The 19,784-nt window shown below is 37.0% G+C and overlaps 1 protein-coding gene across 3 annotated transcripts in view; it reads left to right on the top strand.

The window, feature by feature from the left end:
- The window catches only part of DIP2C (disco interacting protein 2 homolog C), a 142,740-nt gene that overhangs the window by 65,168 nt on the left and 57,788 nt on the right, over window positions 1-19,784 (top strand). For all 3 annotated transcript variants that reach the window (XM_010712402.3, XM_010712401.3, XM_031553857.1), the window contains exons 13-25: window positions 569-692; window positions 1,358-1,467; window positions 2,780-2,882; window positions 3,248-3,312; window positions 5,006-5,099; window positions 5,216-5,335; window positions 6,140-6,254; window positions 10,916-11,055; window positions 12,569-12,705; window positions 14,926-15,134; window positions 15,788-15,902; window positions 18,441-18,642; window positions 19,366-19,475. In XM_010712402.3, the coding sequence (XP_010710704.1) occupies window positions 569-692; window positions 1,358-1,467; window positions 2,780-2,882; window positions 3,248-3,312; window positions 5,006-5,099; window positions 5,216-5,335; window positions 6,140-6,254; window positions 10,916-11,055; window positions 12,569-12,705; window positions 14,926-15,134; window positions 15,788-15,902; window positions 18,441-18,642; window positions 19,366-19,475 (1,644 nt within the window). The remainder of the gene's footprint in view (window positions 1-568; window positions 693-1,357; window positions 1,468-2,779; window positions 2,883-3,247; window positions 3,313-5,005; window positions 5,100-5,215; window positions 5,336-6,139; window positions 6,255-10,915; window positions 11,056-12,568; window positions 12,706-14,925; window positions 15,135-15,787; window positions 15,903-18,440; window positions 18,643-19,365; window positions 19,476-19,784) is intronic.

Below are 19,784 nucleotides of genomic sequence, written 5' to 3'. Positions count from 1 at the left end.
CACCTTGCTTGACATACTGGCATCTTTGCCTAATGCAGCCGAGTATGCCATTAGTCTTCTTTTCACAAGAGCACATCACTGACTCACGTCCAATTGGTGTCCACCAGGGTCCCCAGATCCTTTTCTACAAATCTTTCCAGCTGGATGGCCTCCAGCACGTCTTGGTGCCTTGTTCCTCCCCAGAAGCCAGACTTTGCATTTCTTGTTAACCTCATGAGGTTTCTTCCTCCCTTGTCTCCAGCCTGCCCAGGTCCCCCTGGGTAACAGCACAGTCCTCAGGTGTATCAGCCACTCCTCTCAGGCACTTCTCATTTCTGAGCAGTTCAGAGAGCAGACACCATCTGATGCCTTCAACATATTGTATGATTTATGTTGTTAGAGATGAGAAAATATCTAGGTTGTGGAATGCCTTTGTCAATTTACAGATTGGTTTTTCTAATCATTTAAATTGCTTTGAGGAAAGAGACTGTTTTCCTCTCAAGATAATTTGCCAAAGGACAAAAATGTTTCCAGCCTGCAGTCACTTCTGATCAATTTTGTGTGTTGTTTTCATTTTTACTTCTATCAGGACGCAGGAAGTCAACAGATAGGCTTTTTGCTTGGAAGCTGTGGAGTTACTGTGGCCTTGACAAGTGACGCATGCCATAAAGGACTGCCCAAAAGCCCCACAGGGGAGATACCACAGTTTAAAGGTAAGCTATCTCTTCTTTACAGTGAATGTCACACTTAAAATTTACTGCAATAGTCATTGTATTTGTTTACTTGGACTGGGTGAAATTAAATGCTAAATTCAGCTTACGTGCAGCCAAGACCCATAATACATCACATGCCACAGGAGCAGCCATGGCTGTTAGGATGCTGTTGCCCAGCTGTATGTTATTGGGCCACTGTAACACATTGCTGCTCCCTGCTTCTAGCTGCCAGTGGGTGTAATCTGCTTCATGGCCAGCTCAGCTGGGCTACCAAAACCATCATCAGTCCCAAGATACAGTCAGCCAACAGATTTTGTGCTATAGTAGATGAGAAGCGTTCAGACAATTCAGTCCTATAGCTAAGAGGTTGGGACTATAACCTCTGGTAAGAGCACGGTAATAAACTATTTGGGTCAGTAACAGCTTAAACTGCTTGGCTATTTGTTCAGGGATTGTCTGAGCGCTCCTCAGCACTTGGTAGCTGTGTTAAGAAAGCCGTTTTGAAAAATCTTTTTTCTCATGCTACACTGAGGTTTAAAAGCAGAACTGTTTAGATAATGCTGATGTGGATATCTAGGAAAAAACTTCAGCAGGGAAGAATTTTGTTGTGTCTTGTCCTACAGAAGCTCAATAATAGCTGACTTTTCTTTGTGACTATGTCTCAGGCTGGCCAAAGCTGCTGTGGTTTGTCACAGAGTCTAAACATCTCTCTAAGCCTCCTCGTGACTGGTTCCCACATATCAAGGATGCAAACAATGACACAGCTTACATCGAGGTGAGTTAATGAAGTCTTCCTTTGAATCATTGCATATGGCACTTCTGGATTAGATAAACATAATTATTCATTTGCTAGTCACAGAAGCGAAGAACATCCTGTTTTAGTCTGTTAGTAAGTAATATTTTCTAATAAATTATTCTGTAGATTGATTTCAGAAAAGTTAATGAAATGTTAAATTGTATTTCAGGAGTTTCTAACATTGATGTTTTATGTCATCTACGCAACTGTCACAATATTACATTAAATTTGCCTTGACCAACCTAGGTCTTGTTCACAATGTGTACTTGCCCAGCATTGAGATGTACAGACAGCAAGCCTCACAAGGAAGCTTCAGTTCTCATATCCCAGCCTTCAGACCCTTTGAAAAAGAAGGAACTTCTTGTTCAAAAGCTTGTCTGTGACATACTGCTTTGTGAGTCACACTCTCCCCATAAGACCAAAATCAAGAAGGGAAAATTAGCAATGCTGTTAGGCTTAATTTTTCTCTTATTATTTTTCCATTCTTTTCTTCTACTTCTGTGTAAACTCAAATGTTTTGAATTCAGTGGTGTTAGTGCTGAATTTAAATGACTATTCAAAGGGGTAAGTCCAAGCAAAGATATCTCCTGTCTTTGCACAGTCAGAACACTGAGTTCAAGGAGCAGAAATAACTCCATTTTCAATCTTGTTGATTATCTTCATCATGGAGAAAGAGAAATGTTTGTTTTAATTGGGAGTGATCGTTTTCAAACTCTTACATAAAGTTGCAAAAATTACCATGATCATCAGCAGTGATCTCCTACCTCTTTCCTATGCTGCTTTCTCTTGATTCTCATACTCTTGCAGTCAAACAGCTTGTGTCTTTCAGAAAATATATATAGAGAGAGAGAGAGATTATTATAGAATCCAACAGTGGTTCTGTGATCAGCTCTTATTCCATGCCATATATGTCACAGAAGGGAGTTCAGATTTATTAGCTGGCCTATAAAATCTAACATGTTAACACTGAGCAGACTGAACTAGGTTCCTCTCTGCCAAATTTAGCCAGTCTTTTAGCCATTAACATGGTCAGAATTTTTAGAATCGTTTTTCCACAATGCCTGTATTCCAACAACAGATGGATTTCTAATATTGAGCCTGGGAAGCTTCAGTCAGGAAGAGAGATCCTGTCTGAAAAAATCATCCCAACCTTCTCAGTACTGCTGCCTTCTTAAAATAGGATCATTAAATGTGTCCAGTATTCATCTCCATAAGAAACACTTTCAACTATTAAATAATGGAAATGGGGCACATATTATACACTGACTTTCTCTTCTTGATTTTTTTTTAGTACAAAACATGTAAAGATGGAAGTGTGCTCGGGGTGACTGTGACAAGGATTGCGCTGCTGACACACTGCCAAGCCCTGACCCAGGCATGTGGATACACAGAAGGTATGGAGTACGCTTACCTGGTTTTATGAAAGTATGAGTTGTAATTTGCCATTTGTGATTTGCCATTTGTATTCTTTTCTAATACACAGATCTGTGTTAAAAGCTTGCAGATTTTTTAAAAGATGCTTTTTTTTCTTTGTTGATTTCAGAAAATGTGCTTTTAAAATATCTTTATGAGAGGTACAAAGAAAAGACAAATAATCCTAGCCAAGACAAATCCCACAGTGGAGGCTTACTGTGAACGTTAAGCTTTGAGGTCATCAGTCATGTTACACTGAAGCACACTATTTCCTTCCTTTGAGTGTGTTTGATTTGAGTCGATGCCATTTTCTAAAATATCAACTCTCTTTGTTTTCTTTGGACAGCTGAAACAATTGTGAATGTATTAGATTTCAAGAAGGATGTTGGTTTATGGCATGGGATTCTTACAGTAAGTATGTTTTTTTATTTCTTGTGAATATTTGAAAATAAACTAACCTCATATGCCTACTGCTATCACAAACTGGGATGTCCTACAGTTTCCTCTAATACAATTTTTTCTGCTTTGAAAGCAAAAAATATATGATTTAAACCCACAATCCTCTGCTGGTGCACTTACCCGTAATGAGCACAGTAAAGATGCCAGAGTGTTTTTACGATCATATCGAGTACTCTGGCCCCTTTCTTACCATCTCATTCTGATCTCGTTTGTGAATGTTTTTGAGATCAGACTTAAAAGCAGAAACAAGTAAAGAGTATTAGTACTTACCTCTGTAAGAATATGGGATAGCTGTATTGCCACTGACTTGTCTATCCAAACTCCCACAAACAGGTGTTTCTGCAACATTAAAGCATTTCTCATACTTTAAGCTGCATACATTTTCTTCTTGCTGCTTGAATCTCTTCCTCAATTTATGTAGGAGCCAATTGTCATATTTTTTATGTATGACAGATTGCTGTTTGCTGATCACATTAAGAAGAGCTACAAGTTTTGAAGGGTCGCTGTTTGGGAGTGCCATGATGAACAGTTCATACATGCTATGATTCCCAGGGAGCTGATATACTTTTCAGTGTTATATTGCTCCTAATATCAAAGGGCAGTAATAACACTTGTAAAGCTGGAACATCCTATTAGGCTTAGTGTCCATACACATCTCCCAATAAAAAAAACAATTTATATCGTTGTTGAAAGCAAATATGTAAAAAGCCTTTTCAGTGCCTTCCTTTGCTGTATACCTTGCTATGAACTTCTTGTTCGTAGTGTTCAGATAGCCAGCCCAGTGGGACACTTGACCTGTGTCAGAAAAACTTTCTTAAACCTAGATTTTCCAAAGGAAATAGTTTATTTAACTCAATCTGCAATAAGGAGAGATACGTTGCCCTCCAAAGACATTTCTAAATGCTAAGAAAAGCAGTGCAGCACTTCATTTGCAAGTTGTTTGAAAGCAACCCATGAGAAATTACTAAAGCAATTGACTGCTTCAGCCTAGGAGATCTGTTTGCTGTCATTGGCTTCTTTTTTCTATGCATTCTTCAACTTCTCATAACCTTGTTGAAAACACTGGAAATGACCTACCTAGAGCAGAATTTAAAAAAAAAAGAAAAAGTCATCTTTTTTGATATATTAAAATAGTTCCTGCTTAATCCATGAGTCCGCTTTCTTGGTCTACTCTCTTTCAAATAATTTTTGTCCCACTAGCAAGTCTTTGTAGAGATGGATTTCTTTAGAAGGATATACTGGGAGAAGTCATATATACCAAACAATAGCAGGCTCAGGGATGGTAGTAACCTACACAGCCATCAGGCAACCGTTGTTCATCCAATAGATCTACATATTTTTTAGTGCTTACTGTCACTTTTGTATTTTAAGTCAATTGCTTAGGAAGAAAACCTATTTAAATTCTTTTTCAGTTTTGCTTCAAAGTTATGATCTGATTAGTCTTAATCTGTAATCATTAATTAAAACATTCAAACGTGGCGATTCCATTTCACCTTAGTGTAAATACCCAAACAGGAAAAGATAAATGCCAGCACTGAATATAGAAACAAGCACAGAAGAAATATCATAGATGCCTCTGACCATAAACAATATAAATAATTGTCATTATTGTTATATAAAACCCATTTATCTTATTTGATTTCAGAGTGTCATGAACATGATGCATGTTATAAGTATTCCATATTCCTTAATGAAAGTGAATCCACTGTCATGGATACAAAAAGTGTGTCAATACAAAGGTAAGGAACAAGAATGTACAAAAGTATATTTGAATGCCAAATCAAAGGAACAAATTGTTTTTACTACTGTACAGCTTTCACATGGTTCATTAGAAATCTTCCCATTCCTGTTGCAGCAAAAGTTGCCTGTGTAAAATCCAGAGACATGCACTGGGCATTGGTGGCACATCGAGATCAGAGAGACATCAACCTTTCCTCACTGCGAATGCTCATAGTGGCTGATGGTGCCAACCCATGTAAGTGATGCTTCTGCAGTCTAACAGAGCATAGAAAATGTTTTCCAACTTGTGTCTAAAGTTTCTATCTTCAATCACCATAGCTAAAATATATAACCAAGTATAAGGTTTGTCTACTGCAAACTATTTGATATTTATCAAAACAGTAATTGATTTTGAATTTTTTTAAAATATATTTTTCTTTAGCTAATCCTGAGGCAAACTTGATATTCCACATAACGTAAGTTGCAGCAAATCCAGTTTTGTTTAACATGACAGCCATGTACAAAAATTGAAGTAAATAACCTTAAGTTTTAGAGAGGATCAAAACATTTCTTCTGAATGATGGCTCACAGATACAGAATGAACTGAGAATTTTGGGGGAATACTTACGCTAGTTTTGACAACCACATCAAGATCACTCCTTGAAAAGTACTTGTAGAAACTATTTCTCTTCACTGTTTAAGATGTCAAGGCATAGGTGTTTTCCTTTTTTCAGGGGCTTGCTTTGGGTTTCTGAATTAAATCTTTCATTTGCCTCATCTTAAAAAGAAAAACTGTAATGACATTCATGTTACAAATCTGGCATTAATGGCTTTTCTGTGTTAGCATAGTGAAAGTATTTTATGGTCAAAAATTAGTATTTATTCAATGTATACACATACATATAGTTGTATCAGGTAAGGCTCCTTTCCTAGTGAGTTCTTTTTAATTTTTTCATTCAGAAAAGCCTAATATATTGAATAATAAGTTTGCAGTTTCAATAGCGTCACTTTTGAAATCAGACTGTGTTTTCTCCTCTGATTTTTTTTTTCCTTCCCTCAGGGTCTATTTCTTCCTGTGATGCATTTCTCAATGTCTTCCAAAGCAAAGGTCTGAGACAGGAGGTCATTTGTCCCTGTGCTAGTTCACCAGAAGCTCTCACTGTGGCTATCCGAAGGTACTGTGTTATACAGTGCAACAAACTCACTGTACATGATGTGTGCTAATGTGAAAAGAAAGGAAAAATGCATCCAAGATTGAATCTCCTTACTTAACTTCTCAATGACATTTTTAGTTTTCATTTTGTTCTTGTCTAAACTGACATTTGTAGTTTAGTAAGTCGAACTAGTTTAAACTTAGTAATTTTAAGTTACTATGTAAAGAACACTTTATAACATTTCCGTTCCTGTAATTATGTCTAATTTTAAATAGAATGAAATTCAAAAGCTAATTCTGTAAAAAGAAATGGGAAAATGCCATCGTAAACATAAAATTAGTTAAAACATGGGATCTTAAATGGAATTGCTATTAAGGAAAATTGTACTTTAAACCAGTCTGTTTAAAGAGAATTATGGCTTTCTGCAGATTGTTTTTGTCTAACTAGCACTTTATAACCAGCCATAAACTCTTAGTAATCATCTAGAAATGCCCTTTGAGTCTGTGGGGTTTGTACCTAAAAATAAAATGGAGAAATTCTAATAAAACTATTAAGCATTATGTACAGGAATATCCATATAAAGCAGCCACCAGTCGTGAGGTGTTGTAAGACACAGTAAATACCCTAACTCATCTGTTCTGGCAGAATTTTCAAAAAGCAATGCCTTGAACAGTAGGCACCTTGTTTTTAAGTTCATATTTCTATCGCCATTTATGATTTTTTTTTCACATGTTAAAACATGAAATATAAAACTGTAAAGCACTGTAATAGAACTAAGTAAAATACTTCCTGCCACAAAGCTTAAATTATACTAAGTGAAATGTAACTAGATTTTCAGTTAGCTTTCCAACAAAACATCACAGGAAGAAAGACACAACGTCAAGGATGTGGTTGCCTTTCAGCCACATTATTAACCTAAAATGCCTGAAAGCTGTCTGTCAGTGACTTATCCAGCCCAGGTCAGTTTTCTTTCTGCACTACCTCACAGAGCCCATTGCTCAGCTCCAATAGGCTTTCCCCCACTCTCAGCAAGTAGTAAGGAGTGAGTTGTGTTTCCCATGTGTTGGGTTTCTCTGCTGCAGGTGCACAGCTCATCACTTCCTTCACCCTTGGAAGTAACTGTTGCTTTCATGTGCAGCATACATTGTTTATTCTGAACATTGATTAATGAGTCAGAGTTTTCATTTTCTGTATTGGAAATGGAAAATCTGCCCCCAGATCACAGGTTATGCAGTGGGAGAACTCACTGCGACTCAGTGTGCAGTGGGTGGTTTGCCCTTTCTAGACTTAAACTCTATGCTTATATCCATGTGAAGCACTAGAGATTCATTTTCAAATTAACTAGCATTGAGAGCTTACATTAAAAAATAAATAAATTAGCACATAAAATAGCTGATAATTCAAAAAAAGGCATTTTTATCTTCAGTGCCTCAGTAAGTAATTACGGAGACATTTTTATTACAGAGAATGTTATTGAATACATATCCACTTTTTTTTTGAAGCCTGGATAATGGCAGGGTAATGCTAGCTGAACTTGTGAGCTTTAGTATTTTTCATTTTATTCAAGTCATCTCCAGCAACAGTAAAGTCATTATCATACAAGTTCCAAAGAGTTACAGCTGAAGTATACTTTAAAATGACTCCCCACAGAGCACAGAACCTGAGAGCTCCCTGTTAATGCTCTGACTCTTTTAAAATCTATGGTGTAATTCTACTGATCTTCCTGTAACAAAACCAATTCTCTGTTGAAATATTCTTGCAGTTTAGAGAAAGACAGTCAGTAATACACTAATAGGTTCTTTACCTTTAGAGATGAATCATAAAGCCTAATATTTAAAGGAATGTGTCATGCAAATAATTCTTTATGGTATTCCCATTTGGTTTACTGCATATGAGTCTGAACCTGCTTGCTTAAGGGAGTGCAAAAGTACGTCTGTTGCCATTCTAACAAATGACAAAAAGTAGCAATAATTTGTATCTCTAAATGGTAGTAATAACTGTTCTTAAAATGCTCTATAGCTACTCAGTATGAACAAAGCAACTTTGAAGTAGATAAATGTCCTTATTACATGGCTGAGGAAACTAAAGGGGTAGGTTTGTCTGGCTTATGCTAAATGTACTTAGCATATGGAATAGGTGGAATTATACCGTTGTTTACCAAGGAAGCAGTGTGATAGAATTCCAAATCTGACATGAAAAATAGAGTGTGTAAAGAAAACCCCTTATTGTGGATTTCACAGACAGGACAAAATAGAGGCTACTGCATGGCAGAACTGTGGCTCACAGGATGCTTTCTGACAGGCTGCCTGCTGCAGCTGTGCTGTTGGATGCTTAGCTCCCCACCTCACACCTGCACCTTGTTCTTCCCTGCTCCCTCTTGGTGTCACAGAACTACTTGCCTCCAAGAGGAGGCTCAAGCTGAGCTAACTGACTCGCTGAGGGATCCGCCTTGAACTACCTGCATACTCTAAAATGACAGCTCTGGAATACCTGTCCTTGGCACCAAATTCTTCTGCTTCCATTGTGCTGTGCTCCTTGTTCACCTGGGAAAGCTGTTACCTCAGCCCAGGCTACACCAAAGGCAGCTCTATTGAATAGGCCCAGCTAGAACCTAACTGGTCCCGTGCTTCCAGCTTCTCTACCTTGCACACCTTGTCTTTTACTTAAATAAAAATAACTTATTTTAAAATTTACTGATTTTTTTTAATTAATCAAAGAAACAGCCAATGTCTTTCAGGGCTGCATCCTCTCTTTTATTTTTAGCAGCCTTTGTATGTGATAAGTAACACAAAAAAAAAAATGTGTGTGAGGAAAGTCTAGGTGTTCCCTACTTGCAGCAGGTTGTGAGCATCTTGTGTGTCTGCAGGAGACCAGCACTCTCTTTTTATATATTTAAGATGTCCTGAGCAGTAAAATGGGCTTTTTGAAGAGCAAGGATGAGAAGAAGTTGATCAATGAATGTGGCTGAAAGTTCTTTTGACATGATGAGAATGTTATTTATCACAGCTGCTCGTTTGCTAGCGCTATTTGTTACGCTCTAATGCATTTTCAAGCATGCCCACATCCTTCTGTGTTGACAATGTCACTTGAGAAATATGCCTTGTAAAATGTATTAATTGAAATTTATAGTGCTTATGTGAACATGGGCTAAGGCTAAGGCCCATCTAGTATTTCAAGCACATTAGAGGAGAAATGTCACATGAAAGGACATTGTCTGTGATGAAATCGTTCTGTTATGATGGACTACTTGGGAAAAATACAGAATCTTGAAGGGACTATTGACAAGTTTATAGATTTTGAAGATAGCTGGAGTCTAGCTGCTCTATATGGATACATTATCGATACTCAAATCAGCATCATGGTAGCCTCCAGTTATGCTTTTCAAAATACAGGACAGTATAAGAACCTTTCCAGACATGAAAAGTCGTGACATATTCTTCTGGCTTAATACTTAGCGTATGTCAACATTTGCTTGCTCAAGCCACACTCTATATATGTAATCATTGTATTTACTGATACAGCAAGGGGTTCCATATTGAAATAAGCTGACAGCTTGTGTTAATGCTGTGAGTCTGTATGGAACATCAGTAGTGAATGTGAGCAAACTGAGGTGTTACTGAGTGGTTGCATCCACAGTATTTTGACCAGGACTGATGAAACAGCAATTTATTTTCATGTTTAGGGGGTAAGTTAAAATAGGAATAATTAAATTACATGCACTAAAATAAAGATGATGAAGTCCTTGCAGTTTCTACAGATATTTGGCAGTAAATCTATTAAAACCTAATTTCTTCTGCTTAGTAATTGTAAGTATTTAAGTATTTTGAGTGGGAAATCTCATCTGTTAGTTAAAGATAAAAGATTTGCATTCTAATCTTGGCTTTGTTACCAGCATGCTAGAGGTAGGCTTTTATTCTGCCACGTGAGCTTTGTTTCCTAATTCTAAGTTGCACCTAAGTAAGAAAGTAATATGCAGAGACTTTGTCAAATTATTTACTAATTATTTCCAAGTATTTAGAATGCAGCTGCCTTCTACTCTGTCTGCACTGCCTTTCCATATTTTTTAAAAAGTCAAAAGCCCTTTCCTTGGCTAATCAAGCAGTCTGTAAATCTATTTGAAAACAAATACTAGTTTTTTATGTGAATATTAGGCATTACTTTCATCTCTGCAATCCCATATGTGGGTGCTTAATCAATGGATATACAGATGGTATGTGTATATATATATATATATATATATCCAGAAGCTTGGCTAATATAATTTATATTGGAGGAAATGAGAGAAAGTCACTCACCCTGTCCTGGGCTTGCAAGATGAACTCCTGATGGAGCAGAACTCCAGAGAAAGATCTTTCCCCGCTGGCAGTCAGCTCTTAAATGGGTCTAGGAGAGGTGGAGCCAGGCTCCACCCCTTCCTGCAGCACAGGTGAATTGCCTTCACCTGTGCTCCCGTGGCTGACTCATTGCTCGCCTCAGGTGATCAATCAAAGGTTCAGGCTGTGATTCAGCAGCCCCATACAGTGGGGGTAACTACTGAGTGGGAGAGTTGCTAGATTACTTGAAAATGGGAAAAAAACCTACTATTTTAAACTCTCAAATAGAGGAGTGTTTTCAGTATTAATCCATTAAGTAAATGCTTACATCTGCCTGATGGTGCATGATGTTATAAACCATGGTTGCAGGCCAACAGATGACAGCAATCAGCCACCAGGCAGAGGAGTTCTGTCCATGCATGGTCTCACATACGGAGTGATTCGGGTGGACTCTGAAGAAAAGCTGTCTGTTCTGACTGTCCAGGACGTTGGCTTAGTGATGCCAGGAGGTAAGGATTGAAAGAGTTTTGTTTGAAACTTACTATGAGTCAATTCATTAATTTAATTACTTACGTAGTAAGTCATAGAAAGCCTTAGGATTAGACTATGGGATATAGACTATTAGGATTAGCATATTTGAAAAAAAATTAGTCTAAAAGCCTTACTTATGAAACTATGGTTTGGAAAACCAAGATTTCTTCTCTATATTTACTTCTGTGGATCTCTTTCCATGTATTAACGGCATGCTTTGAACAGCCTCACACCACATCAAAACATTGATTCCTTAACTGTGATGTACAGAAAATAGAACAAGTTGAGAAAATTCTATAACCTATGCTATGGGTCAACCAAATTGCTATCTGAGGGCTTGCAGAATATTTTTCCAAAAATATTGAGCTATCACTCAGTCATCAGCAAGAGAAGGTATGACTGAACAGTTTACGTTGATAGGTTGATACTGAAGAGCCAGTGCTTCTAAAAATGAAGATAAGATTCTTCATAACAGCTAAATTTTAAACAGTAAGTTATGGAGACTAGAAAAGGGTGACACTAGTTTTTTATAACAGAATGTCTATTATATATCAAGTGAATAAAACATAAATTATGCATCTTAAAACATTTCAGTTGAGCAACTTAAAATACAGGAAGATTGATTGTTGTCTAATAGCGATCATATCAGATATTATTATAGATGTACTGTCTTGCACCTTGTACAATATTCTAATAGTTTTGAGAAAAATGCACACTCTTGATTGTCCTTGAGTGAGAGAAAGGTCATTAAAGTTTCTTCATGCTCATATTTAAAGACGTGTTGATGCATTGTTGTCTCCCTTGTTCATCTTCCCAACTATGAAGTCATACTTGCTTGACTCCTGCTCCAGCTGTAACAGCATACCTGATTCTTATTTGTGTGGCTTACACGTAAAATGATGTTTCTTCCTCAGACCAGTGCTTTCTAACCCCTCCTGTTCTGCTCTGATTGTCTCCTCAGCCCTGTAAGACCAGTCTGAGCTCTGATAAATTCTTAGCAAAACAGTGGTACTAGTATGCTATAACATGTTGATCTCTCATATGGTGTTACTTGCTACTTAGTGAGAAGTGTATTTCCTGGTTGCTTGCCTCCCTGGCAGTGTAATTATTGTCAGGAATGCCTGTGGAGTATTTCATTTTGCTCTGACTGCACCAAGTCTATTCTTTGATATGCAAAACTGGGAACATATTTATACTTCACAACAATATTGCAAATCAGCTGAGGTTTTAGGTAGCAAGGGAGGTTAGGTTTTGTTTTCAGTTAAATGATTGAGCTTACATAAAGGTCTTTGCATTCTTTTTGTAAATATTATATTTAATGCAAGTAACATTTTATTGAAAGTGTTCAACATTTTGAGTATGAGAGAGAGATTGTTGTTTAGTGACTAAATATAATTTACTTAACTCCACCACAGTGTCTTTCTTGCAGTGTTTATATTATACTATAGTTAGTTTTATAATATATTTTAAAGTCATTTGCTCTTTCCCTAGCTATAATGTGTTCAGTAAAGCCAGATGGAATTCCTCAGCTCTGTAAAACAGATGAAATAGGAGAACTGTGTGTATGTGCTATTGCAACGGGTACATCATATTATGGACTCTCGGGCATGACCAAAAACACTTTTGAGGTAAGCTGGCAAAAATGCTATGTAAAATGTTAACTTTCTAAGGGTAATATTTCACTTAAAATATTGACAGTAACAATATTAGAATATCAGCAATAATCAGTGCTTGTGGTTTGGGACTGTAGCCAGATAATCCTCACTGAATCCCATTTCATTAATTGCAAAAACAGATTGTTCTGTGGGTTTAGTTCTGGCTCTGAGGAGCTTTTTCTTTAATTTTGGAAGAAGATACCAAGTGTTGAAACAGTCACAAGGAAAGCAGGAAGAAAGGCAAAGTTCAAAAGGTAATAATGTATATCAGGAGCTGCATGCAGAATTGTATTGTTGCAAGCAGTAGGAGAGCTACTGTATGTCCTTAAAAGCAGTCTCCATCATTTCTGCAGCCCAGCATACTTTTAAAGCCTGCATTTATAAAGAAACCTGACAGACACAGCCTTCAAGACATATCTGAGTAGTGAAGATAACTTTTCCTAATTAGTGCCCCCCACCTGCTTTTATTTGAACAGCCTAAGGTGAAAACTTTTGTGCTTTGTGTGATCTGTCTTCCAGTACATTTCAGCAGCGGCGCAGACTGCTGCATTGACAGCTCTGTTGTACCTGCTCACTTGTTCTCATTAACTTCTGTTGAAGCCAGTATGAAATGGTGGACAAATCAGAGAAACAATGAAAAATATTCAGCTGAGACTTTTATTCATTCATGTTCTCATTACTTTCTCTTTAAATATTTGAGGAAAATGTAAGAAAAGTGTATTTATATTTCTGTTAACAAATGTCCTTTCTAATATTACCATGTTTTATGGACTACACATGGCTAATATCTCCTGCAAAATGGTTTCAGCTTTCCTTATGCAGAACTGAATATTGTAAACATAATACATTAAATAATTAATGGATGCTGATAGATATAATCCTCCATTCTGCTAGTGATGCCAAGAATCCTACGATGCTATTGTGACCTGAAATTTGTAGATTGCTGATTACTGTGCTACAAGAGCAATTAGCAGTACCCATTGTGAATGATAATCCCACATTTGACATATTTCAGGATAGAAAGGTACTTACATTCATTCTGGAGTACTTACTGTAATTATAAAATCATTCATAATTCATAACTAGATCTCCAGTTGAACAGTACATTTAGAGTAATTCCAAATGGTAAGCAAATAAATTATCACTGAATCAGCAGGACTACTCATTTTTGAAGTTATGCAAGTTCTTAAGAACTCTCAGCAAGTGGGACTCTCTTCTCTTTTATGGTGTAATTTGTGTTGCAGGTAACAGACTGAGGTTTGTGTTGCCGAGATCAGTTATGGCTGAGGGTGTATAAGCTTTAAATCTGCTCAGGAGGAGTCACCTGTGAACATCTGGCAGCAGAATTTTACCTTTATTTTCAGATGAGCCCTGAAGGACTCTTTGTAGTCATGGTCTTCCACTTGTCATTGTCATAAATAACTTACATTTAGACTATTTCAGTTTTTTAAGAAAAGATGGTAGGAAAGTATGCTTGTGTCAGAATGCAATCCAAGTAGCTCACCAGAAGAATAATGCTGAGCTAGCTGGAATGAGAAAAACAAGATAAATTGACCTGGGTAGAAAGTATCCCATGAAAGTCATCTATACATTTGGTGTTCAAAAGTTTAGAGTTGCTGTAGAGGACTGTTTTTTCACTTTTTGACATTAACAGAGGTCCTGTGAGGATTCAATTGACCTTAGATAAATGACATCAAGAGTCATTAAAATACAGTACCTAAAAATAGCTTTACTTCTAGCCTCTTTATTTATCTTTACTACATTGAAGTGGAGTATGAGATACTGAAAAGAGCATCTACTGTCATGTTTGCAGTTTACTTACTGAGGTACTCTATGCATAGCACCTCTGATTAATTTTGCTTAATGCAACTTGTAGTTTTTTCTTTTTAATTCAGTACTATTTACCTTGACTGATTGACTGATTTAGGTCAGAAATTAGTTACAAGCATAGCTAGGAAAAATGTGTTTGGTAAACAGAGTGAGACAGATCTTGCCAAACCTCGAATACTGAGAATTATATACTGTAGCACAGGAGTTTCTCAGTGTTCTGTTTTTGGTTAGAGAAGATAAAGAGCATCATCAGAGGCTTATTTACTTTATTCCAAAGGAGCTGTCTGAAAAACCACGCCTGAAATACTAACCATTATCATTTTAGTGTATAGAATAGGAAACCTGTGTTTCTGTGTCTTACAGGTGTTTCCTATGACCAGTTCTGGTGGCCCTATCACTGAATATCCTTTTATAAGGACTGGATTACTAGGCTTTATAGGACCAGGTGGACTTGTCTTTGTTATTGGCAAAATGGATGGTTTGATGGTTGTCAGTGGAAGAAGACATAATGCTGATGACATTGTAGCAACAGCACTCGCAGTGGAACCAATGAAATTTGTCTACAGGGGCAGGTTTGATCCTTTTTCTTACTTTAAGTAGAAATTCCTATTTCGCTCAGATTAGATGTAAGTGACCCAAAATGCTCCCAAAAGGCAGTGCCTAATCTGCACAGGGCTTTCTGTTGCTGATAAAATAGGGATGCTGTGAAATTTTTTTTGCATTTTTTCTAAATTACTGTTTATATGGCTGGAGGCAGGAGACAGCAGAGGAAAACCTAAGTCATAGCTGAGGTAGTCTTTAAATATTGAAATCCAAAACTATCATTTTAAAAATTTCCAGTAGAACAACTGTTAATTCTGAAGTTGTAATTACTTGTTTCTAAGATATGGTTGAAGAGGGTGCTTGTGCTGGCAGCTGAATAACTGCTTAAAAGCAGCTTCGGTGAGACACAAATTTAGTTCTCTTTTTATCCTAAAAGGTTTACTTCTTGAGCTCTGCTGTTATTGTTGCCTTACTAATGAGTTCAGAACAAGATTCTATATACCTGTTTCAGAAGTTCTCTAAAACTGAGTTGCTTTTTCCCCCTTAAATAAAATGCTTATGAATGCACCAATCCTCTGAGTAATAAATAACATAATATTGGTACAGAGATTTAGTTTAGAAGACAGGATCTTATTGTCATCTATCCTAGCAATAAATACTCTTCCTTCCTTCTCTCCCATAGGATAGCAGTGTTTTCAGTGAGTGTGCTGCACGATGAAAGGATAGTTATTGTTGCTGAGCAAAGGCCAGATTCCACGGAGGAAGACAGTTTTCAATGGATGAGTAGAGTCCTCCAGGTAATGCTCTTAATGTATGTTTGGAAGCTGCTTTTCCTAATTAATTTTTTTAATTGAACACTTAGACCTTCAGAGTAACCTGACATTCGTGTTTGAGCGATTGTGAACATTGCTTCAGTCACACTTCCAACTACCTAATTAGCGCAAAATAAGCTGCTTCTGGGTGACAATTCCTGCCCAGACCACATATGTCCAGTGTGTAAAACATAACTCAAATGCTGTAAGAAAGCAGGGATGACTTGAAGCAAGTAATAGCAAAAAGGCAGTAGCATGTAGTCATGAGAATATAGTGATTCACTGCTACAAAAAGGTGGTGAATGACTGTATGTATACTTACTGTTAAAAGCTAACAAAGTCTTAATAAACAAAGAAAAGTAATGTTATGGAGTTGACTTTATCAAAAGTATGTATACATAACTGAACTAGATCTCCAGATTTCTTTTTAATAAATGGGAAAGAATTATGTTTCTAGTGCACCATGGTAAAGTAAACTATTTGAGAAACAATCTAAAAATGACTGCAATGAAGGGAAGGGATTCATTAGCTCAGACATAGGCATCTATGATAAGGTTATCTGCATAGAGGACACCTATTGCAAGGAATCCCATTCCGGCTACCTGGTGAATCACACAAGGCACATAGCACCGGGAGAGAGAATATTCTCGGAGTATGAAGTTTTCTTATCTTGAACAACATAGCAGATACAGACTCCGTGCAAGTTCTGGCATCTCTAATCAGTTTTCTCAATGAAACCAAAAGATAAAGATCTCAGGCCCTCTATTTATTGCCTGGCTTAAATAATTTCAAAAACTAAGCTATCTTATCAGCAGACATAAATACCAGCAGTTTTAAAAAGCTGACTTGTACCCTTCTCTCAAAATTTCAAGGTTTAGTTCATCAGTGCACATCTCTGTGAAAAGTTGTTCATCATCTTCAGCAATGTGCCAAATTCCAGAATGGGAAAGGTGACAGCTTTGAGTGACCCATGACATTTTTCAGGTTGTGTGCCACAGAGGTAGCTGTCAAAGCAAACAATGTGGAGGTCACTCATGTATAACAGCCCTCATCCCACCAGAGTTGGGCATTGCTCTCCACACACCTCTACGAGCCACACTGTGATGTGCTTTAATTAGTTGCTTACCCTATAATAGTTTTCTTTCAAGCTGATGTCAAGTGAGGAACCCGTGACTTATCACTGCTCTTCAGAAACCTACAAATAACATTATGGTTGGGATTTGATGCTTCAGATTTCTGCTGGATACATGAGACATTGCTTCCTGGCGGTCATGCATATCTAACTATTGCTCATCTTTAACGTAGGGGGTATGTAGACCAGCAGTGAGGTGATCCCGTACTGTCATGAGATCTACCACTATTAAAACTGCAATGATTGTAAAACAAGTAATTATTCTTTACAATCAAATCAATAAAAATAAAGCAAAGAGAAGACAAAAGCAAAACATAATTTAGAGTGACTGTAGAAGTAATCAATAATTTATTGGCCTAAGCTTAAGTAAATAACTATAAATCATTATTTGATTGTCAGAATATAGATTGCGTCTTTAAAGCAACAAATGTATGCATTCACACTTCTCATGGTTAAAAATTAAGATGCAAGTTAAGTCAATTATATTTCTGAACATTTAAGTTTTCATTAGAGATGCTGTCTGTGATTTGATTCCCGGTCTGTTTGGATGTCAGAAGTTATTTTTCTAACTCACTGGCTGCAATTTTTGCACCCAATGTAAGGAAAATAACCAGTTAAAATGTGAATGGAATTAAAATGTAGGAGCATGCGTATTCATATTTAGCTAGATGAATTACATAGATACTGAACATGACTGATTTTTTGAAATTGATGCAGTTGACTCCACTTTTCAGACAGTGAACATTGTTAAAGATTCAAAAGTCCGTATTTTTCAGGTTCACATTCAAAAGATTTTGTTTCAAGTCAGTGCTTGTGTAGTTTTCCCTTATATTGAATAAGTTCCCATTCCTGCCTGAGGATCTTCTACAGAGTAATCAGGGAGCAAAACAGTTTTTATCTTGGCAAATTAAAAATTCATAAGCTGCATACATCAGTAGCTGCATGTGATACATGCGCAGCATTTGCCATTTTTCTTTGTTCCACAGGATGGACTGGATGTTAAGTTGATAGGAAACCTTTGAACGTTAATTCTGAGGAGTGTGCAGTCTCAGACCTGTTTCACATGAGTTCTCAGACATCCTAGTGATAAATCTTCAAGATACTACTGTCATTTGTCTGAGGAGTGCATTTCTTAATAGATTTCCATGTGTTTGGCACTAGGCTTTTGTATGCTTTTTTTTATCTTCTGGAATGAGTGTAACAACATAAGCGTTACATTTCCATCCACCTGTTCCCAATGAAAAGAACCTCCTTATCACAGGCACTGCTGAAGTGTCTTTCTACTCTCAGTTAATTATCAGGGTTGTTTAATGCAGCAATTTGGAATAACACGTTTATTATAATGATGAAAAATTAGCCTTTCATTAGAATCGACTTCCTGCCTGTTTTAGGCTATTGACAGTATTCATCAAGTGGGCGTCTACTGCTTAGCCCTGGTACCAGCCAACACACTCCCCAAGACGCCGCTGGGAGGAATACACCTATCAGAAACCAAGCAGCTTTTCTTGGAAGGATCGCTGCATCCTTGTAATGTGCTGATGTGTCCCCACACATGCGTAACAAATCTGCCTAAACCAAGGCAAAAACAACCAGGTAAGATGAGTGGGAGCAAATGAATTGTGACTTTATAGTGTGTGCTATGGTACAGTGAAGAGTGAAATCAAATAACTGTTAATGTAGGTGAGAATCAGCTCCAGTTCATGTTAAGTATAGTAGGCAGAATCTATGAAGAATACGTTCAGAAGGAAAAATGCCGTAAAACGCTCTTCATTAGTAAAGGTGAAATTTCTGCTGCTCTAAAAGGCACTACTTGGACCACAGCTGAAGTTCTTCACATAGTCCTGGTCACTTGTGTCTGAAGTATATGAACTGAGACTGAAACAGAAAAACAGCCTCCAAATAAGCCAAGTTTATTAAAGAGAAAGAAGATAGTTGACACTAAATAGCAAAGTTAGAAGAACAACAAGTTGTTAAAAACGGATTGTGAATCAAGTAAAACCAAGAATATGGATAAGTTTTTTTTTTTTTTACCTTAGAAGGGAGGTTCTGCATTATTTTTACAGTAGGTTTATCAGAAGGGAAAACCAAGCTAGTTTAAGATGAGCTCTGCAGTTAAATATGTATATAGTAGAGAGAGGGTGAATCCAGACCTGTCTTCCAGGTACATCAACCAAAATTTGTATCAACAGAGATATGCTCAAGATTTTGTGCTGTGGATAGCAATGAGGAAAATTAGTAGTACAAAAGAAATACAAATAATTTCCATCCACAAGAAAGAATTTTGATTGCATTTAACATATCTCTGATTTATTCTAGAAATTGGCCCTGCCTCTGTGATGGTAGGGAACTTGGTCTCTGGAAAAAGAATTGCACAGGCCAGTGGTAGAGATTTGGGGCAAATAGAAGATAATGATCAAGCCAGAAAGGTAAGTAGAACTTTTCTAATTTATCTTCTATTTAGTTAATTAGCAACAGGAGACATAACAGTACATACATCATATTATTTCAGAATTGGTTTATTACATGTTAATAGTAACAAACTAACACATTTTAAGACACAATTTACAGGTAAATATAAAATAGACATGAGAGGAGATCACTGCTTTTCACATGTATGTGTTGTTCTACTGGGATACATGGGACAACAGAAAACACAAGGTAGAATGTGGTAATGGGTCTGTTATCAGTAATCATCCTATATTATGTCATCATTACTAGGTAGAGTGGAGTCCAAG

The sequence above is a fragment of the Meleagris gallopavo genome, chromosome 6 (genome assembly GCF_000146605.3).
Source record: "Meleagris gallopavo isolate NT-WF06-2002-E0010 breed Aviagen turkey brand Nicholas breeding stock chromosome 6, Turkey_5.1, whole genome shotgun sequence".
Lineage (NCBI taxonomy): Eukaryota > Metazoa > Chordata > Aves > Galliformes > Phasianidae > Meleagris > Meleagris gallopavo.
This window is presented reverse-complemented; position numbering and strand designations above follow the sequence as displayed.